Source organism: Marmota flaviventris, chromosome 7 (assembly GCF_047511675.1).
Source record: "Marmota flaviventris isolate mMarFla1 chromosome 7, mMarFla1.hap1, whole genome shotgun sequence".
Taxonomy (NCBI): domain Eukaryota; kingdom Metazoa; phylum Chordata; class Mammalia; order Rodentia; family Sciuridae; genus Marmota; species Marmota flaviventris.
This window is the reverse complement of record NC_092504.1, coordinates 91771278-91795044: the sequence shown is the minus strand read 5'-3', so window position 1 is coordinate 91795044 and position 23767 is coordinate 91771278. Positions and strand designations below refer to the sequence as shown.

Below are 23767 nucleotides of genomic sequence, written 5' to 3'. Positions count from 1 at the left end.
TAAGTGTATATTTTATAAATCTCCAGCTTTCTTCCTCTTTACTTGTTACAGTCTCCTTATCATTGGGCTTTGACAGTTTCTGCATTATTAATGGAGTGACCTAATTTAGGGAATACACCCAGGTCTCACCATAATGTTGTGCATGGAGCTGTGGTATAAAAAAATAGATAGGACCAAGGTTTTGTTCAACCACTTCAAATCATGTCCACAGTGAATTTTCCCTATTGAATTATAATATTCATCACCAGAGTAAGTGCAGATAATCCAGACTGTGTCCTATTTGGATCTACATTTACTACCAATCTACCCCAAAATAGAAAATTTTAACTCTTTTCTAGAAATAATTTCCAGAGGAGCATTTGATTCATGGAAATTACCATGTTCCTCAAAAGCAATGCTGCTTATTTACTTCTGTCTTCTATAATTATTTTATAAAAGTCATGTACATATAGTAGAACTTTTAAGTGTTATGATTTTGGTCATGAAATTAGGGGCTTTAAAATGTATTTCCAATAAGGCTAATAATATCCAGCTAAGGGTTTTTAATTCACTGATTGTTAGAAGAAAACAATGTTTACGAATTGCCCAAACTTGTTTAAATTCTTAAAAATATTAATGACTTTAGCTCAATAATTATATTTATGAAATTATCATAAAGAAATAATCAAGGAACTAGCTGTTTGTAATAGTATAAAAGGCAATCTGTTTAGATTTCACAGATTTAGTGACTAGTTAAGAAGACCATGATATTTCCACATAATGTTCATATTAATAGTGGTGAAACTAAATTAATGTCATGAAAAGATGTGTGTGTTAAATTAAAAAATTTTAAACTCTATTTGAAGTATATAACATACACATACCAGGTGGGGGAACAATCTGGAAGAATACACCTGGAAGTATCATCAGTACTTACCACTGTGTGAATTATAGGTGATTGCATTTTCTTTTTTACTCTCTTGTATCTATCCATCCTCAATTTTCTACAATGAACAGGAACTGCTCTTATGATAATAGTTGAATTTTTTTAAAGTTTGTTCCCAGACTTCAATGTTCATTCTTAAAGGTATTAGTGTTTGGAGTTTGCTTGACACCTAAGGATGTTTGGTTATTCCTCCCTGTGAGTTGATTTAAGCTGAGTCACCCAGTCAACTTTTATTGTTAAATGGAAAACCATAAACAGGATCTTGCCAAGTGTAAGCTAAGGATGAGGATTGGCTCTGACAGCAAATTTGCCAGGTACACTAATTGGCCAAACTAAGAACTGAAATTTGTACACAAAATCAAATGGGAAATTATAAAACATTCACTTATTATGATAGTTTGAACAAGCAAATTAGGTCATTTTGATTTTTTAAAGCTACTTTAGATCTTTGCCTATTTGTTATGCAGAGCTCTGTGAAATGGTCATATTTTTAAAAAGATTTATTAATGGTTCCCACAAAAGTAAATAGATTATTTAAATTGTAGAAATTCAACTCAGTTCAAATTGTCAAATTTTATTAATTACGTACATGCCTAGGATTCTATTAGATACCATAGGGTATCGAAATAAATCACATAGATGAACTCACAATTCTAACAGAGAGAAAGATGAATTAGTAAATATCCCTGATGTATGTAATATAAATAATATATATCATATGATATATATTATATATATAATTTTATTTTGTGGTGCTGGGGATTGAACCCAGGGACTTGTGCATGTGAGGCAAGCACTCTACCAACTGAGCTATATTCCCAGCCCCTATAAAATGGAGTTCAATAAATAATAATAATATAGAACAAGACTTTGTAAGAGCAAAGGAAACAATCAACAGAGTTAAGAGGCACCCTACAAAATGAAAAAAAAATTACAAATTGTCCATTTGACAAGGGATTAATGTCTAGAATATATAAGCAATTTAAAATCAAATAATCCAATTATAAAATGGGCAAAGGATATGAGTAGATATTTCTCAAAAGAAGGAATTCAAATAGCCAGCAAATTTATAAAAAAAAATACCCAACTTCATCAGCCATCAGAGAAATGCAAATCAAAATCACAATGAGATGTCCTCTCACCCTAGTTAGAATGGTCATTATCAAAAAGACAAAAAATACCAACTGTTGGTAAGAATAAGGCAGTGAAAGAGAACTCTCTTACAGTGTTGGTGAAAATATAAATTAGTGCAGCCAGTATGGAGAATAATATGAAAGCTCCACAAGAAATTAAAAATTGATCTGTTATATGATGCATCTATCCCACTTCTGGGTATATATCCAAAGGAAAGGAGAGCAGCATATCAAACAGACATTTGCACACCTATGTCTATTGCCACACTTTTCACAAAGCTAGGATGTAGAATCAATCTAGATGCCTATCAATGGAGAAATTGTATAAAGAAAATATAATACACACAAACACACACAATGGAATATTTTCAGTTATTAAATAATGCTATCCCATCATTTGCAGAAAAATGAATGAAACTGGAGGACTTTATGTTAAGTAAAACAAGACATAGATAAATTCTGCATGTTTTCTCATATGTGGATGTTAAAAAAGATGTTGATTGAATAAAAGAGTTTACTAGAGTAAATGAATGAAAGGAGTGCTGGGAGCCATTAGCCAAGTAGGTATGACAATTTCCTTGCCAGCGTACCCCATGTTGCAGTGACATTGAATGTAGGTGACCTTGCTCAAGGACCAAGGCGGATTAGGGCGTTCCCGGTTTAGGTTCCAGGTTTAAGGTTTAAGATTATTCCTGCTGGGAATAGGGCGTATCCTGCTGCCTGAGTTCCCCTTGAGTTCTCACAGGATTCAGAGTATTTTTTTTTGGAGATAGAAGCCCAGTGGAGGTGGATTTGGGCAGAGAACGTGGATTTCCCCAGAACGTGATTGTAGACGGCTGGTGTGAGTTCAGGAATAAAGAGTTGCTGTTTGAATCTACAAGCTGTGTGGTGGCTCGTGATTGTGTGCCCAGCCAGACTGCAGCATTTGTGCCCAGCCAGACTGCGGCAAAGGAGTAATGGAAGGTTGGTTAATGAGTACCTAGATACAGTTAGATAGAAGTAATAAGTTCTAGGGTTCTACAGACAGTGGGGGCACTACAGTTCACAATACCCATTATATATTTTATGAGTAGCTAGAAGAGAGGAGTTCAAAGTCTCCAAGCACAAAGCAATGATAAGGAGGTGGATGTCAATTACCCCTATTTGGTATATACAGCATACCTATATCGAAGTATTACACTGTGCTCCGTGAATGTACTAAGATACAAATTGTCACATATTGATCAAAAATTTTGAAAAAAAAATGTTTCAGGAGATGGAAACATTAACTATATTTCCTGAGTTGTTCATTATGCATTGGATACAAACATCAAATTATTACATGGTACCACATAAATTTGTATAATTAAAATAATAATTTTAAAAGAGTTACGAATGGGTGGGAGAGGGAGCACTTAATTCTAACAAAACAGCAGGAAATATTTCTTGGAGTAGGTAAGATTTTGGCTAGAATTAAAAGTGTATTAGTCTTCTTTTGGTTGTAGGTAACAAATTCAAACTAGATTAAATTTAAAAATGCAATTTAGTGGCTTATGTAATACGAATGTTTTTCTTTAGGCAAGTCTAGATCCAGGGGCTTACCGCGCGTGATGTCATCAGGCTTGGTTTTCCTCTGTGTTCACTTTATAATAGTTGAGTTCTACATAAAGATGACTACTGAAGACAAAAACTTACATACTGACTTGTTCTTTTGGACTCTTATAACTAAATGCTGTAAACTAGATAGCTTAAACAACAGGAATTTATTTATCACCATCCTGCAAGCTGGGAAGTCCAGGATTAAGGTGCCAGTAGACTCAATGTCTGGTGATGGGCCACTTCTAGGAAACTCTCTTTTAGCCATAACCTTACATGGCAAGAGGTGCAAAAGGTTTTTTCTCAGGTCTCTTTTATAAGGGTCATGAGAACTCTGCACCTACAACTTAATCACCACCCAAAGTCTCACCCGCCCAGTACTATTGCCTTGTGGGGGTTAGGGGTATGGGAGTAGGATTTTAACATATGAATTCAAGGCAGGGGTGGGCGGGGGACACACAATCATTCAGAACATAGCACATACTTAGGATTACAGCCCAGGTCCTATGTAACCTTTATTAAAAATCAGTGAAGATTTTTATTGCTTCTGCCTGGGAATCTGCTCATCTTAGACTAATTACTAATTGGACAGTTAGGGATGCATGGATCAGTTAGCTAGGTCCCATGCCCACCTCTGTAGGGAATGGGGAAGAGAGCAAGGCACTGTGACTAAAATTCTGACAGGATCTGATAAAGATAAAAAGCCATAGTCTTTCTGTCCCTGGCACCCAAAAATGCAAAGAAGGGACAAAGTTGGGCCCCCCAAAATGCAAAAGAAGGGACAAAGTTGGGCAAAACTCCTGGACAAACACTATTATTACCTGATTCCATTTCAGGTGGGTAGAATGTTTGAAAGTTACATAAAGGCAAAGCATTTTTGAGCTAACCAAAAACGTTAGGATGGAATGTAAAAGTAGGAAAATTAAAGTAAGATTCTCATGGAGGACAAAATAATTTTGTACCAAGGATTATATCTTTAAATTAATGTAATTTTATGAGTATGTTTTCCTTTGCTTATACTTTTATATCCAGGAATTTTTATATGCATATTACTATAAAGTTGGTTATTCAAAAATTTACATTTTAATTGACAAGGAAAAATAGAATATCTATAGTAGAACACATGATGTTTTGATATATGCATACATTGTGAAATTCATAAATCAAGCAATTTAGCTTATGTATTACCTCACCTATTTATCTTCTTTGTATTTGTAGTGAAAACACTTAAAATCTACTCTCAGCAATTTTCAAGTATACAATATATTAACTTCAGTTACTGTAATGTACAATAGATCTCTTGAATGTATTCCTCCTATCTAACTAAAATTTTTCTTTTTACCAACATTTCCTTGAAGGCTTCCAGGCTTCGGCATCTGGTAATTATCATTTTACTCTCTGTTTCTATAATTTGATTGCTTTACATTCCACATATAAGTGAGATTCATGCAGTATTTGTTTTCTATATCTGGCTTATTTTACTTAAAATAATGTCTTCCAAGTTCATCAATGTTGTCAAAATAGCAGGATTTTCTTCTTTTTACAGGTTGAATAAAATTCCATTATATAGCTGTACCATGTTTTCTCTATCCATTCATCCAGATGGACAGTTAGGGTGACTGCATATCTTGGCTATTGTGAATAATGCTACTATAAACATGAGAGTACAGATGTTTCTTTGATATTCTTATTTCAGTTTCTTTGGATATTGATTCAGTAGAGGAATTGCTAGATCATAGAGCAGTTCTATTTTTAATTTTTTATTAATCCCTACTGTTCTCTACAATGGCTACATTAATTTACACTTTGACCTCCTAAGTACAAAGGTATTCTTTTCATCACATCTTTGTCCTTTTGATAATAGAAATTCTAACAGGTGTGAAGTGCTATCTTATTGTGTTTTAAATTTGTGTTTTCCTGATGATTTATGTTGAGAATTTTTTCATATTCTTATTGGAAATTGTATGTTTTCTTTTAAGAGATATCTACTCAGGTCTTTTGTCCATTTTCCTTACTAGTTATATGGTTTGGTTGAGCTCTTGTGTATTTTGGACATTAACCCCTATAGGATGTAGGGTTTGCACATATTTTCTTCCATTCCATGATTATTTTCTTTGTTGTGCAGAAGCTTTTTAGTTTGATGTAATCTCATTTGTTTATTTTTACTTTTGTTGTCTATGCTTTTGGATCTATCCAAAAATATCAGTCAGGCACAGTGGTGCACACTTGTAATCAGAGTGGCTTGGGAAGCTGAGGCAGGAAGACCACAAGTTCAAAGCCGGACTCAGCAACTTGGCAAGGCTCTAAGCACTTAGCAAGACCCTGTACCAAAATAAAAAAATAAAAAGTGGCTGGGGATGTGGTTCAGTGATTAAGCACCTCTAGGTTCAACCTCTGGTACCAAAAATATATATTTATGTGTCAATACTCAGACCAATGTGACATTGGTCTGAGTATTGACACATACTCTGATTTTCCCCCAATGATTTTACCATTTTAGATCTTATGTATAAATTTTTAATCCATTTTGAGTTGATCTTTTGTATGTAGTGTTAGAAAAGGGTCCACTTTCATTCTTCTGCATGTGGAAAGCCAGTTTCCTCACCACAATTTATTAAAGAGATTGTCCTTTCCTCATTGTGTGTCCTTGGCACCTTCGTTGAAAATCAATGCAGCATAAGTGTGTGGATTTACTTCTGGGTTTTTTATTTTGTTCCATTAATCTCTACATCTAGTTTTATGCCCGTGCCATGCTGGTTTGAGTACTATAGCTTTATAGTAGTTTTCTATATCAAAATATTGATGAAAAAATTTGAAGTCATCTCAGAAAAATGGGAGGAGGATATCAGGTGTTTTTGAACTGGGAAATAATCTTATTAAAATGTCCATATGACCCGAAGCAACCTACAGATTCAATGCAATTTATATCAAAATTTTGAAGACATTTTTCAAAGAGATAGAAAAAAAGTCCTAGAAATTTTATGGAAACTACAAAGACTCGGAACAGCCAGAGCAATCCTAAGCAAAAGAATAAAGCTGGAGGCATCATGCCACCTAATTTTAAAATCTAGTCATTATTTAAATGTAATGAAAACTTGTCATTTGCAGTATATTTCATGATGAATACTTTCATAAAGCAACTAATTAAATTTTTAGTGTAAACACTGACCTTGTTTTTTTTTTGGTGAAGTCTGAATTACTATATATTGATTTGGCCTAGAATAGCGTATACTTTTACACTAAGTCCTTTTCAAAAACTAACTTTTAATCCACTTAAAATATAATTCAACTTTTAAGCTCTTAGAGCATTGCTTATTTCTAGTAAATGATTAATAAATATATATGTGTATGTTTCCTTGATTTATGTCGGTAATCATAAAATCATCTGTCAGTTTTAAAAGCCTATTTGGACCAGACATTTGTTTGTTCCTCAGAACAGCAGTGACTTGATGTGAATTCATTTTATGATTCACAGAATACCCATGGGCCCATGGTGATATGATTGAAACCAGGCCAATTGATGTTTTAATCCTTTCTGTCCTTCAGGAAGAAATGGAATTAAAACTTAAATTTTTGTTACTTAGTATTTTTTGCACTGAGCTAAGATTATAGATAGGATGTAGAATTTAGATTCATGCTAAATGGATTTATAATCCAAATTAGATATGCAGAATAGTGACCTTGGGTAATAAATTTGAGGAAATAACAACTTGGTAAGAAAATTAGCAACAAACCAAAACAGTTGAAATAGAGGTGGCAAAGTAGTGCTGATAGTGGATTAAGGAATAGAACTAAAAGGTCAATTTCCTGTCCTAACTCTGTCTTGAGCTTCTTGCATAATTTTGAGTATTATACCTGTTTTGGCTTTGCATTAGTTTTCCTATCTTCAAACTGGTTCACACTCTCCAGAGAAGTTGGAGTAATGTGTGAAATAATAAATATGAAGCACTTCAAGTCTGCAGAATAAAGTGTCCACAACAAAATGAAATAATAATAGGGATATATTATATAAACCACATTTAATCTTCTACCTTATAAAGTGAGTAAATTAGGGGATAAAATTTCACACTTGGAAGGAATCATTTTAGAAGTGATTTGAAGAAATAAAGAGCCAGTACATTTAAAACAAATCAATGTACAAAAACTTGATTCCTACACAAGTTTTGGAAAACATATGGCCCTATGCAAAGTTATACCTTTGTGAATTTAATTACTACCCAGAAGGCAATTCTTTTAGTGTGTTAAATCAGTGGTAGGCAAAAATATGTGACTTCCGAACAATTGATAATAAATTATCATTAAATGTTAAATTAATGATTATCATTAAATTAAAATTCAAGCAAGTTATCATTAAATGACAATTTCATAAGTGGTAATTAACAAGAGTCACTACCATTATATGCCTTTAGATATTTTGTATAATTTTTAGATATACTTCCTAAAATAGAAACTGGAAGTGCTGAATATCCCTACATTTCAGGCGAAAGAATCACATGTGCTCTTTTCTTTGAAAGTGAATGTTTAGTTGAAGAAACATTTGGGGAGACAATGAAGTCAGAACCCTAAGAGTCAACAGTGATCATAATATATTGATTATTATGCAGATACAGATAATTTTAGAATACTTAAAATAGTGAAAAAATACGTTTTCCAATCCAATATTGAAATAAATTGTTGCATACAGTCATATGGCTTTGGTTATAAATGAAACTGGAGCTCTCTTTGGGACAGAGTTGATGATAGGAAAGTGAGGAATTTTTCAAGATGGTTAAAAAAATGTGTTTAGCATGATCTAATTACATGTTTTTAAAAGGTGGAATCTGAAGTCAGTCTTCTAATTTCAATGACAAAATATCCTTACCAAAATAATATGTGCCCAATATGAAGAACAATAGATGGGCCAATGTCAAAAAAGGGATGGAATAAAAAAAAAAAGAAAAAGAACAGACTCCTTCTGTGAGAAATAGAAAGTTCGGTGGTCCATTTTCAGAATACAGTATTTAGCCATAAGAGTAAAATTGGGGTGTAAAGAAGTCAGCAATAGGGGAAATAGAACTGAATGGAAAGTTACAAGCAGTTAACTCACACAATAGCACCATAGCCTATGGATGCAGCAGATCCAAAGTCCACACGCCTGAACAGCCCCTTGGCAAACAGGAGGTGGGGTAATGGACCAATAGAGATAGGAATTGTCGGTTAAGAAATAGTACTTACGTAAAGAAGTAAGATCTGTGTACATGTCAAAATTCACCCTCAGAAGAACTTCCCACCACAAGAGAACGAAGGGAGATGGGGAAAACTAAAGCTTTATTTCTTTAAATAACCCAATAGGATATAGTAAAGCCTAGTGACGTTTGGGAAGACTATGTATCCCATAGTACTGAGCCAATGAGGAATCAGGGAGTGGGGGCGAATGTTTTAGCACTAGGGATAAAATGCTGATTGTAACCATTCTGAGGGCCACTGACCACCAGGAAACCTGATCTTGCAAGATTGTCATTAAAGTTTCACTTTTTTTTTTTTTTTTTTTTTTTTTTTTTTGCTGTACCTGTGTCTCAGAGCCCATTCTTTGGGTTTGGGTTAAGTGAGTGTGTTTCTCACAGGTAAGCATATTTCTCACACTTCCTCCCCTCAAATAGACCTAGCATACCTAAGAAAGTTATTCTGAAAGCATGGGAAAGAGATTGAAGTCGTTGGTCTTTAGCTCCAGTATTCCTCCAGGTCTTGATTTTATCTTATACATCTTGTTCCTAATTTCCCTTAGTTCATCAGCTCCTTTTCCTTAACTGAACTCCCCGATTATTGATGACTAAGTTGTTCACTGATGACCTCAGGAACAATACTTATTGGTAAGTATTATGGGTAAATAGTACCCACTCCTGTTCCCTGCTGTGCCTGGTGGAGCCTGCACCAGTGCAGTAATGCCCTGAATAAGCACTATTTGACCATGAAAGGAGATCTGACTCAAGCAATGAATTCTGAATCAGATCCACCAAAATCAGGGCATATGTCTCACCACACTGAGATGGCACAGGATAGTTGACTGTCCCACTACTAATCAGCTGCTACCTTTGACAGAGTCTGCCTTCTATTCCAATTCTCAGTAACTAGAAGATGCTTGTTGATGTTTGATGAAAGAATGGATAAATTAATAATTATCCATTATTATAAACACTGTCTATAAGATCTAAGAATATTACACTGATTGAAAGAATGACTTTGACGGTGTACATGAAATTACAAATATGATAAATCCTTAAATGGTATGTGTTTGGTGAATATTTCCATTCACATTTATTTCTAAAGAAAAGAACCAGAAGCAATCCAGTCCATCTATTTGTCATCACTTTTAGAATATGTATGGTTTAAAAATAGCTCTGAACATAGTTACTTGACAAGGGTGAGATTTGTCTTCTGTTTTGAAAGCAGCAAAATATTCTAAATTTATACACACTGGTATATATCTTCCTAAAGGGCATTAATTAAGAATACCAGTTAGGACTAAATTTTCTTCCCATTCTGGTTTTTATCAGACTATGTAGCTGTACTCTCAACTCTACATACTTAAAGACAAAAATAATAGACCACCATCTCAATTTCCAGAATGAAAAACTGCACATCTATTCTAGAAATTCTGAATCCAAAATGTTTACAGAAATGGTTAATGGAGGCAGCATGTACTGGCAAATCTAATGCTTACTGTTTATAGGAGAAAGCATCCTACATAGAAGGCTTTTATTTCCATCATCTGGTACTCAATATTTGTGTTTCTTCAGATTGACAGGCTGGATGTGGAGAGTTTGTTTAGCAACATTGAATCTGTGCATCAGATATCAGCCAAGCTGCTGTCCTTGTTGGAAGAGGCCACAACTGATGTGGAACCAGCCACACAAGTAATCGGTATGTTTATTCTCTTCTCAGGTTCTATGATACAACAGGAAGTAATATTTTAATAACCTCATGGTACTTTGGTTTTATGTTGCTAACTCACAAAGCTTCCCAGGAGATATATAATTGCTAAATCCATCTTCAGGCTCATTGTAATTACACAAACTCTGTATTTATTTTCAAATGGGTTCATATCCATTTGCTGAAGTCCCTCAGTAGCACTAAGCATACAATTTGCTTTTTAATTTCCAATCTTTCAACCTCTTTGCCTTCCAGATGTTCTTTCATTTTGTTTTATGGCTAACACTTACTTGATCCTTAAAGAATTAAATCTTTTAATAGCTTTACTGGTTTTAGCCACAATGTTTTCAAATCTTATGCTTATGAATTGATTGATTTTTAAATAGTAAATCTTTTACTTGGGAAGTTTATATGATTTATAAAAAAATTACACGGGTTTCTGTTTTTTCATTTCTTTTCCCTTTTACTCTCAAATAGTCTTAGATACAGTCATTTTCTTACTCTGGTAAAATTTTTAAAAACAACTACAAGCTCATGTGAATTTGAGACAAATTTTAATTCTTTCCCTTTCTTGGACATTCCTAAAAAATCCTTGAAGTTCTTGGTTTGTATATCTGAGACTAGGAATTCTTCTAAAAAAAACTAACGCTTTTCTATTTCACACATAATATACAATATAAACAATATACACTCAGTAATATATAAGTAATATAAAACAATATACACTCAATACAAGAACAGCAAAACATTTGAAGTGTAACTAAAGTAAGGATGAAAGTTCTCTTTATACACCTCTCCAAAGCCACTGTCTTCCCCATAAATAACTGTTATTATCAGTTTGATGGAATCCTTTCTTTGAAATATACAGACATAGACACAAACATACAACTTATATTTTTATTGACTATGTCCTTTTTGTTACTAGAAATAAAAGTTTAAAAGTGGCATGAAATTGGCCACTTTTAAATGTACATGTCTGTACACCTGATTTTTATTTTTTACAAGTTATATGATGACCCATTTGCCTTAAAAGTAATTTAAAGAAAAACCATGACCTTGCATTTCACTGTTTATTAGTAACTACTACTTAAGATTTCCCCCTCTCAAGGATTGGAGACCCTAATTCACTTTAGGAATAAGGGCAATGAAGTCAGATCATTAGCTACTTTCTGTTGAATAGGGGCAGAGGCCTACAGGGTAGGTATCCCAAATATTGTCTGTCAGTGAAATGGTCTGGATTATGAGTAAGACCTATCCAGGAAACCACAGTAAATCTCTGATTTAGTAGAAACAGATTGTAAACAATTTGGGAGGCGGATGCCCTACAAGAAAAACAAAAAAACCCCTAAGTATTAGAATAAGATTGATAGAGAAAAAATAGACACAGCAATGTCCAAATACACCAATGAGTTTGAGAATGACTATAGATACTAGCAATTTCCTCCACAAGGAAGTTCCATAAAACCATGAACTAAAAGTTGTCCTCATGACAAGGCCAGGAAGGACACAGGATCTATTTGAAAGTGCAAATCTTTGAGAACTTGAGTTCAGAGTTGTTGGGAATATAAACACAACATTCTGTCTGAATGATGGCACAAGTACCACCCTGAGCTACTGTGAGAACATCCAAGGCCACTCAGTTTTATAAAACAGCTTTTCTTATGAATGCCACCTTTCTCAGTGTCATGGAGAGCTGCATGGGTATAAATGGTCAGATTACATTCTCTAGACCAATTTGTGAGATAAACAGTGAAGCTAAATGATCATTCCAATGAGAAACAGATCATCCCCGTCTATTCTTGAGATTGGGGAGGTTTGTAGGTTATACTATTTTGGGGGCCCACCTCCCTTGCATCCTTTAATACCCAATAGTACATCTTCCCATCCAGCTTGGAGGAATCTAGGGCCATGAGTTTGTACCACATATCCAATGGTCCAACTGGGTGCTGGCCATCTAATTCCAGGCCTGAGGAAACAGTTAGTCCCAAACCAATCATCAGCCTATAAAATTACACTATATTGACATTGAGATTCTGGTGTTCATCCTAACTCTCATATGGAATTAGTCATTTATAAGTGGGACCCAACAGATTGGGGTCCTATGATTTTGTCCTATGGTGTGCATAAGCCATATATATCCATCCCAAATTTGATAGTAACCATCCTTATATCTTTGATATTCTGGCATTGATAGTAGAAGATGAAGAGTGGATTGGCTCAAATGGGCCTTAATAATTGCAAAAGCTTGGAAATTGGTTTAGAAAGTGTGGCTTTTTCCATGAGTTGGGTGTGACAAAATCTTATTTCAGGCCATAATTTAAAATCTACGTGAGTAGTGGTTTGTAATGCATATGTTTCCTTCCTTTTGTTCTATTATTAAAGATTGTCATTTATCTAGTCATTCCCTTGTAGGGAGAAACCCAACAGGGTTGTGTCAATCAATTGTTCTGATTGTTCAACTGCTGACAACACCAAAAGAAAAGAACACAGTGCCTTGAGTGAAAAACTTAGACAAGCTCCTAAGTTGGTTAAGATATCATGACCCAATATTTGAGTGGGATATTCAGTCATTACCAAAAAGAATGAGTGAATATTATATCTTCCCAACTGCAACAGAGATGAGTAAAATGTCTTACCTTGGGTATTTCACTGATTTCCACCACCAAGCAGGAATAAGCAGAAAGGTGTTCAGGGAAAGAGGTTAAAACACTATATAGGTAGGGTTGGTATCCAAAAGTAATTGAATGGCCCAATTTCTTACCTCCAATTTTACCCTCAGTTCTGCCCCACTGATGTTGACTGTTTGGGGGCACTACCTGATTTTGAAGGTATCCTTATTCTTAGGCCATCATTTGAAGAATATCTGATCTTTGAGGCCCCTTTTGTCCTCAGGGAAATCAGCTTTCCAGAAGACTCTCCTGCCAAATATATGGCAAGGAGTCTTTGGAAGCCTGCCCTTAATACTGCAATTTTTCTTCCAGTGTCCTGATGACAGTCATATTTAGGGGCATGAGGGTCCCATGGAAGAGGAAATGAGTGCCCTCTAAGAACTGCAGCCAATAATTGCACCCATTTCTTGCCTCTCTTTTTCTCCTTTAACTGGTTCCTCAAAGTTTCCTTTCAGTCTCAGTTATAAAAGAACCTGGGAGACTACCTGGAGTAGATCATCAAGAGAAGCCCCAGGGTCCATTGCCAGTTTTTGTCATTTCTTTCCAATATCTGAGATGGATTGAATATTGAATTTATCTTTTAAAATATGTTGCCTTTAAGAGATGTAAGATCTAAAGGTATAGATTTTACTAAGGCTTCCTTCAATTTTTCTAGAAAACTCATGGGATTTTCCTCTAACTCCCGATCGATAGTGGTCAATTTCATGTAATCAATAGGTTTCTAAGTTCTGCCATGAAACAAATGATCATGCCACCTGCCAGTTGATTCATCATAATTCCATTAGGGTACTCAGTTGGAACAGCTGAAGAACCCACAGGGTATATAGTGTTAGTAATATGTAAATCAATCCCAAAAGCCCCAGCAGCTTCTGTTAACAGATGTCTCTCTGTGTCTGTTTGTCTAATTTTGAGTTTGACTCAAAATTACTGTTATATCTCTCCAGGTTAGATCAAAAGCCTGGGTTAAATGTTGCAATCCTTCTATATACTTATCAGGATCATAAGAAAACTTCCCCAAAGCCTGTTAGATTTGTTTTAGATCTAGCTTAGAAAAATCTGTAATCTGACCCAAATTCTCCATTTGTTTCTTGTAATGGGCATAATCTGGAGATAGGCTTATGATGAGTCAAACCAGGATCGGGGGAGTGAGAGCAGTAGGAAGGGATGGTGGGTACAGAGGGAGAGTTAGGCTTTGACAGATATGAGTGTGAAATGCGCTGTTGAGAGGGAGGAAGGTATAGTTTGGGGGGATCCCCTAGGCCAACAATATCTTGACTCATAATTGCTATAAGGAAATCACCAAGCCACTGAGCACATAAATCTTTTTGATTGCCCAGTAAAAACAAAGCCTATACATAGGGGACTTCTGACCATTTTCCTTCTTTTCTGCAAAAGGAATCTAATTGGGATAGAGTATTATAGTTTAGACTCCCATTGAGGGGCCATTTCTCTTTATCCCAAAATTCATATTGAAGCCATGCAAAAATTACAAGTGAAAATCAATCTCTTCTTCTTAAGGGTCTCTGGATCAAAATAGTCCCAGTGTCTCAGGATACACCCCACAGTGGGTGGTAACTGATATCAGCAGTTGATTTTCTATCTGTAAAACTAATAAATCCAGAGTCTGTCAATCCTTCAGCAGTATTGACATCCAAGAGAGATGGATGTATGAAGGCATCCCTCCTATGCCTTAAACTCAGAACAATGAAGTGTTCCTGCAAGGTTCCTGAGAATTTGGTGTAGCACGCCTGTCCCAGTTTTATAACTTGTGACTTATTTACTCAACCTCTGTCTCTAAAGTTTGTAATCTAATTTAAGAAACATTTTTAATAACTTTATGTCAGCCAGTTGATATAACTTGGGGATGTGACCTTTAATTCCTTTGTGTAGAATTTTAAGAGTTGCTTAGGAAAGAAGAGGGGAACAGAGGCTTTTGTGTCATCATGTTGGAAACATAGATAAGTGATGTAGAAAAGAGCAAGTCACAGTATTTTTCAGTTTTTCCTTTGAATAATAGATGTGGAGGGACATATTCTCCATGCAGAGTCACTATAGAGTAAGGACAAAACTACCATTTTGTTGAAGAAAAAAGAATACCAGCTGAGAAAAGGCTTATTAGCTGTGAGAAGATATCTCAAGCTAACAAGTATCCAGTGAGATGATTTATAAGTCGGTAAAGATGGTGAACTAATCACTCTCTAGATATTGGATATAGTCTTTAAGAAGGTGGTATAATGCCCATTACTGAGGAGATTCAGCCATACGCCATAAGACAACAGCCACTACAGTGGAGATATCTTGTTGTCTCTGTAGAGGCCTTGCTTGAAATAATGCTACAAGTCTGCATGTTAGCAGGGTGGGGTGGGGTGGGTTGTCACTGTGGTTACGGAATGCCAGAAAAGCTGAACAAATGCAATGACATGAGACAAACAGAGCACAGGTGTGACATACAAAAGAGCTTTTGACAGAGCAAGGTGTACAGAGAGAAGTCCAGGGCAAAAGGCGAGATATCAGAGGCTAAGTTAGACATCATCTCAGAAAAAGCTAGGAGATGAACACAGTGAATTTAAAAATCCTGTCCTATAGATGGCTGTTGCTTTCAGTCGGGGCACCAGGCTAGCTGTCACAGGAGAGTGGGGAGCTAGTACACCAAACCTCGGTTCTCGTGTTCCAACAAAAGAGAATTTAAAGCCCGATACCAAAATCCATGCAAGAGAACTTTATTGTAAGTGAAAGTAAAGTAAGGCTCAAGCAAAGAGGACTCTCAAGAGAGAGTGGTTTCTCTCCAAGCAGAGAACAAAGGAAACAGTGCTGTCTCCAGGTTTATTGCTGTTTTATGCTTGCCTTGAGAACTGAGGACTGCCTCCTGCATTCTTTCAAATCAGGTGTTCAGCTCCTGCTTCACACACAGTGGTGGAGCTTTTGACCCTAGTTTGTCTTTTCTGGAACTGTCATCATGGCCATCCTATTCAGGGAGACTTCTTATGTATGTTGATCCTATATTAACGTGGTATGGGGTCAGTGGCAAGTCAAAAGTTACTTTAGTGTGCAGGTGTTACTAAAGAAACCTTTCCAAGATATATGGAGAAATCTATGGCCACACTCCAAGCTTTATGTTCACCTCAGAAGACCCCATCAAAGGTCAGTCCCATTAGTCTTTTTTTCTTGATGCATTTTCTTTATTGTTCTTTTTATTCCTGTGTGTTTATTCTCAGGGTCTGTGTACCCATTTATTTTTAGCAAGTTATCTGATTATCCATTTGCCTTAAAAGTAGTTTAGCTTGATTCAGTGACACATGCCTGTAATTTCAGTGGCTCAGGAGGCTGAGGCAAGAGGATGGCAAGTTCAAAGCCAGCCTCAGCAAAAGTGAGGCACTAAGCAACTCAGACCCTGTCTCTAAATAAAATACAAAATAGGACTGGGGGTGTGGCTCAGTGGTTGAGTGCCCCTGAATTCAATCTCCAGTACCAAAAGAAAAAGGTAATTTAAAGAAAACTTTAAAAGTAACTAACTATAAAGAGAACATTTGTAATGGAAAATCAAGGAAGGATTCCTTTTATTTTGTACCAGAGATTGAACCAGGGATGCTTTATCACTGAGCTACATCCTGAGATACATAGACACACACACACACACACACACACACACACATATATATATATATATATCATATATATTTTATAGACAGGGCCTTGCTAAGTAGCTGAGTTTAGCTTTGAACTTGAAATCCTCCTGCCTCAGCCTCCTGAGTTGCTGGGATTACAGGCATGTGCAAGTTTCTGGAAAAAAAAATTGGTAGGTATGAAGAGTATGATTAGAAGGTGAAATTGAAGCCTAGACCAGCAAAATAGATTCTTACAAATTAGACAGGCCTGTGTCAACAGCATGGAGGCTAAGGTGGGTACAGTGGAAATAGAAAATAGGGGTTGCTTTAAAACAATGTGGAAGAAAGATTAAATAATGTTTAGCGGTTGGGTGCTTGTGTTGGAGTCATAGACAATTCTAGAACATGCTGGTTTCCTATTGTTTTAAGTATTCAGCTCAGTTTAGCATTTATTCTGGATTTTTCCTTTTTTGAGAAGTATGATTACTAATAGTTATCATAATAAGTTTGATAAGCCTCTACATCATACTTCAATTTCTGATATAATTTATAATAATGTATGACAGCTAATGGAGTTTTCACCTCGTAAACTCTGAAACGGCCCATTTCTCCTTTCCCAGCTCTTCTAGTTTCAAGGAATCTCACATCTTCCTTTGAAGTGCTACAGCTGGGCAAAGGCTGACAAAATGATAACACCTGGACAGGAGCAATTAGAAGCAGTTAACTCACCCCTGTTCTGGTGGTGATGGGAAATGTACTTGATGCTGTAAAACCTGCCATCACTGGGTGCAGCAGCCGGTTGTGTCATGGCCCACATCATGACCCGTGAGAAACATGAGGCCACTAGCATGCTGGGTCAATGGGGTTAGTGAGATCTGTGGGGAATCACAGATTAGATGTTAATGAAATACGTGCATGTGAAGGAGAGCAGGCTTGCTACAGAGCATCTGAATGTTCTTGTTGTAGCAATTTATTTATTGTTATGATACATAACTACAACTCTTTTTTATTATTTGGTTATGCTTATCTTATTGTGCAAAAAAACCCCTTCCAAAACAAAGGTTTAATGTATTCATATTTAATATAAATTAATTATTGATTTTATGTTTCCTCAGAAGTTGATGATAAACATACAAAATAACACATCTACCATAGGGTCCTTAATATTGTCACTGACCATAAGACATCCAAAAGACGGAGATCTGCTAATGAAGCAGCAACAGCTATGTCAAAAATTAGCATTATTTTCAGACTGCTCAAAGTAAGTGATTTAACACAAGCAGCTGCTTAAGATGTGTTTACATGTCACTTCATGCAGCATGACTTTTTATTTTAGTCAAATGACAGTTGTTCTCAACTAATTTCATTCAATTTTATTTCCAAGTTTCCTTGAGCCTACAAGAAATGTAAAGCAAAGACTACTAAGGAGTTGAACATTCACAGGAGAGTTTGCAAACATTTAAATGATGTTTACATCAGTTTGAGCAGATGAGGCCAATAGAAAATTAATTAATGCAATTTACAAAACCAAAGAGTATTTGGAAGTTTATTTTGTCAAAATTAATTGTCTGACCTTATTGTAAATGTTGCTGTCACTTTAACTTAAAAATTAAACATTGTGAATGCAAATGATAATATGAATACAAGTAATGGTGGAGCATAGCATCATAGTAAAATAATGTTTACTAAAACAGAAATCTATGGAGCAGAAGTGTCCTTATCACTGATTGTGATACATACATAATGAAGCTGTGATATTTTACTAATTAAAATGGAATCTAGTCAAAATTTACATATACTTTTATATTCACAGAATTAGGGTGAATGAAAATGTTTGGAGGATAAAGTTGATATTGAATTAAAATATAATCTGATGCACAGTAGAACATAGTTTCTTTGTTACCAGTTATTAATCAGGTTTTAGGATTGCTTGATTCTTTGAAGCACCACTTTACAAATCAACCAAAGTGTCCTATGATGATACTGGGCTATTTTTGTAAACAAAATCTTTGAGATTGTATTGTATTTTGTTCAAAATCAGTTGGAGGTCTTTCATTATGGAATATATAAACAGAATTATTAACTTAAGATTTCTTATAAGTTGTGATGATTGAAAACAAAATTGTAAACAGAAAGACTTTGAAATTTATCCCTACAAAAACAATGAATGAGGTAAAAATTAAATAAGAGCTCATGTTTATATAGAGAGATATATCCTTAGAATTTTAATATTTTCACTTATCAGAAATTTATCTGAGCTTATTAGATATCTCTGTGACTATAGAGAATATTTTTAATTTAAAATATTATGGTTTGCACATTTGAAAAGTAAAATAAATAATCCTAGAAGTGGATTATAATCCATAGAATATAATAAGTATCAATAAGCATATTGGTATAAGTAAGCAGAGAAAACGAATGACTCCTAGAGTAGCTTTCAATTAATAAATATAGACAGAAAGATAAAAATAGAAAATCACCGTGGTTATAATTTTTTGTAGACAAAGGCCACTAATCAAAGCTCTCTTGAGTGATTGAAAGAGGAGAAACATACTTTTCAAGTCTCAAAGTTGGGACTCAGTAATTTTTAACCTTGAAGGGAAAGATGGTAATTTTACAGTGAGAAATTCAGCAGAGACCAGCTTACCCAAGTGATCCAGGTCAACACCAGGAAATAACATGGATGAACATCATGGACTTTGTGCACTGAGACAGATACGACATCATGACTATGGCATTTTGGCCCAAAAAGTATCCAGTAATATTCAATCATGAGAAAATATCAGACATCACTAAGGAATTCAAATGACACTTGATGAAGAAACTAATCAGATACTTAAGTATCAAAGTCATAAAAAAAACAGTCAAGGCAAGCCTGAGGAACTGTTATAGAATGCAAGAAATAAAGGAAAAGTAACAAATAAATGCAAGTGAGAATCTGAATAAGTCCTAAAATAATCAAAAAACATTCCTGCTGAAATTCAAACAAGATATTTAGTTTAGGTAATAGCAGTGCACCAAAGTTAAATTCCCTTTTCTGACAATGCATTATAGTTATATAAGATGATGAAAATTGAAATTAGAAGTCAAAATACACTTTAAATTTCATATTCGTATATATGGATTTAAGTCCTATCATACAGAGGTATGGAAAGGACAATATGAATTTTGTACTGACCTACAGTTAGAGTTAGAGAATTAAAATTAATATGAAGAAATATGAATATTCATAAGAATGTAGTTTTGAAATTTTTTGTGAAAACATATATGTAAACATACAGGATCTGAAAGAGGGGAGAGTAAATTTGGGGTCCACTGAATATATATTTTGTAGTATGGGGATGGATTGGTAAACCTATATATGATATACTTTGACATGCATTCAAATTTAACACTAAAAATAAAAAAATGAATGTCAAAATAAAAAAAAAAAGATGTTAACATTGTGAAAGATGGGTGAGGGATATTTGAAAACTGTACTATTTTTGCAACTTTTCTATACATCTAAAATTAATTCACAATGTTAAAATATTATGATTTATGGGAAAAATCAGTTGAATATATTCATAATTTCAAATTTACTTATCACAAATTACAATCTTAAAAATACAGCAAATAGTTGGTCATGGTTGGTGCATGGAGGCTGAGGGAGGAGGATCACAAGTTTGAGGCCAGACTCAGCAACTTACAGAGGATCCAAGTAACTTAGCAAGACCCTTACTAAAAGTAAAAAGTACTTGGGATGTAGCTCAGTGGTAAAGCACCCCTTCGTTCAATTTCCAGTTTAAAAAAAAAAAACAATTACAGCAAAAATTTATGGGAAAAAAACCCAGTAAGGCCATTTCAGTAAGTATCAGTTGAAGTTTTATTTTAATATTATCACTCTTTCTTTCTGAAATGGCCCTGTGACTTGCTTTGACCTGTAAAATGAAGCAAAATAATGTTTTATGACAATATATGACTTATGCTCAAGGTTCAAACTACCTTGCCATTCCAACTAGCACAACCAAGGCCTTGGAACTGGCAGTACCATCTTCCTCAGTCAAACAGCATTCCTCAGTTGGCCCACCGACTGACTACAAACATAAGGGTAAACCCATCAACACCACACAGAAATAAGCCATCCCAGCTGAACCTTGTCCAACTGTAAACCCATGGAATTGTGAGCAACAAAGAGCTAATCTTTAAGTTTTATGGTGACTTTTTTACTGCAGTAATAACCAATTACAGATTACAGGTTTAAAAGGGGAAGAGTAATTTATTTCAATTCAACTGATGAGGAAAAACTTGATTGGGAATGTGGCCTTTGAGTTGGATTTCTAAACAAGAATAGGTTAAAGGCAATAGAGTATGGAAAATTCCCTGAAGGACAGCATTAGTAGAACACACCTGAGGCACAATGCCAGGTGGAATCCATGATCTATGCATGGTAGTCCAGTTTAGAGCTCACTGGAAATTTCCATCATGAACTTTTTTACCAAAGTACTTACATCTCATAAGATAAACTAATTTTTGGTGAGATGTTTCCAAAATCATAGTATCGCAAAACATAAGCACAGGTGTTTCATTTCCTAATCCTTAGATGACACAAATAAGAGCTTGTGATTTGCAGCTCTAGTGCCAAAGGGGGAAATTTTCCTAATACCTAAATAAGCCAGGAAGAAAACTTTACTCAATAATAACCTTGGGGTTTGGATGACGTTCAAGTTTAAATACAGAAATATATGCTTGCAGATCTGAGAGCTCCAAGGGAATTGTCTGGACTATGATGCCAAAACAGAAAGTGGATTTTTAAATGTTGGCTTAAACAGAGTGTCTAGATAGAAAATGGGTTTTAAATCTTTAGAGATGAGAGCTCTTGTTTCTGTTTTAAGTTGAACATCATTCTGTAGCAATTAATGAAAAAAGAGAGGAAGGACAAAATGAAATGATACGACTGAATTTAAGAAATGTGGACTTTAATATCAGGTTGAATTGGGGCCTGGCTCATCCTATTGCTAGATGTGAGATCTAAGGCAAGTTATAAAACCTCACTAAATTTTAGTTTCCCATGTGGGAATTGAAGGAAATAATACCTACCCCATATAATTTTATGAAGATTAAATAAAAACAAGTATAAGGAATAATAGCCCAGTGTCTATTTTTAATAAATAATAAGTTATGTTACTAAAATGCTATTATCCTGAGAATACTAAATTTATGCATCTATTTACCAAGCTTGATTTTTAAATATAGGTACCAATGAATAAAATACAAATTTTTCCAGAAGGCCTGATTGTGTTTTTCAAACAAATTAGATTTGCTGGGTGTGTGGGGTTTCTAGATACTCCCAATATCTATGCATCTTGTTAATTCGTACATCTAATATGATTGCACATTTTCTTTAGGAAAGGAGATTTAGCTTATCAAATGTCCTTTCCACATTTTGGAGAGTGAACAGTAACTGCAATATGTAAACTCCAAAGATGGCCCTCAATGAATCATGTGTGGTAGCATTCATGATGTAGTATAGTCTAATTCCACATTGACCCTGACACACTAACTAATCCAATTTAATGGAAATGCCACTGTGCTAGCAACTGGTCCTACACCTCAGGAAAGCAGGACAATGTCTGTGCTTGTAATTTGGGGAACCTGCCATTTAACAAGGCTAGCTATCTTGCTGGAAATATAATATGAAGAGGCCACAAGGAAAGAAAGAAGACTGAGATTAGGTATTGTGAGAGAGTGGCCTTGCTATCCCAGCATCCCAGCTGAAGCCAAACTACCACTGCCTCTGCCAAGACACAAACTTGTGGAGGTGCCAATTTGGACGTCATAGTCCAGTTAAGCCCTTGAAGGACTACAACCCCTGGCGGACATGAAGTGAAGCATAAGAACCTCACAGCTGAACCCAGTCAACCCATGAAATTGTGAAAGAAAATCAGATTGGTTGTTTCAAGCCACTAAGCTTTGGAATAGCTTGTTACATAGCAATAGAGAAACAAAACAGCAATTGCTGTCCTCTTGCATGTGCTTACGTGTTGTAACATATCAAAATATTTTTTAAAAACATTGTCATTAATACGTCTGATCCTACTTTACTTGCTTACCTCATGTGCATTATGCTGAGAAGCAGTCTGCAAGAAGCTTTTGATTAGGGAATTGTAATTTCTCATATGCTTTTTCCTGAGGGTGAGTTTGTCATTGGAGAAAAGGACGATTTAGAGTTTTCCATTCTTTGAAGATGTGGTATGTGATGTGCTGCTGTTCTACAGCAATACTTTGTTCTCCTAAAGCCATGTCTCTTGTAAAAAGTGGGAATCTGTGTTTTTTGCAGTGACTTTGTGAGAAGAGTATGTCATTGAAAATTCATGTTATAATGCCATGTGGGAAATGAACAACGTAGCTCACTGGAATGAGTATTCCAGTAGCGTACATGTGAGTGAATGAATGTGTGTGTGTGTGTGTGTGTGTGTGTGTGTGTGTGTGTGAATGTTTGACTGACTCAGGCAAACAGATCGATTTGCCCTAGCTGATTCTGGTCACCTAGGACAGGTTGGGAAGTCCCAGGACTGGATGTGAGGCCCTTTTGGAGAGTGTCATAGATGCAGGTCTAGAAAGGTCAGGGCATTTTTTTCTCAAATGTTAGCAATATTGGGAAAGCTGTCATCTTTGGAGAAATGACAAGGGAAAAAGAAGTTGGGGGTTTCAAAGTCAAGATTACACAAATTCACACAGAAAAAGAAATATCAGTGGAAGTAGTTGCTAGGCTACAATGTGGGGGTTGTGCCTCCAGTCTCCTGAATGAGATCAACATGAGTCCCAGGGTGGCTAGGACTTATCACTTGTAATAAAAATAAAACAAAAGTTGCTCAGTTAAAAAAAAATCCTACAACTCTATTCTCTGAGAGGAATGTTAGTTCTGGGATGTTATGCTGATTGAATCATTTGTGGAAGTCAGTGGCTTAG

General features: G+C 35.3%; 1 protein-coding gene across 1 annotated transcript in view; it reads left to right on the top strand.

The window, feature by feature from the left end:
* The window catches only part of Arhgef38 (Rho guanine nucleotide exchange factor 38), a 128749-nt gene that overhangs the window by 43721 nt on the left and 61261 nt on the right, over positions 1–23767 (top strand). The window contains exon 3 of the mRNA XM_027935539.2: positions 10410–10533. Coding sequence (XP_027791340.2) covers positions 10410–10533 — 124 coding nt within the window. The remainder of the gene's footprint in view (positions 1–10409; positions 10534–23767) is intronic.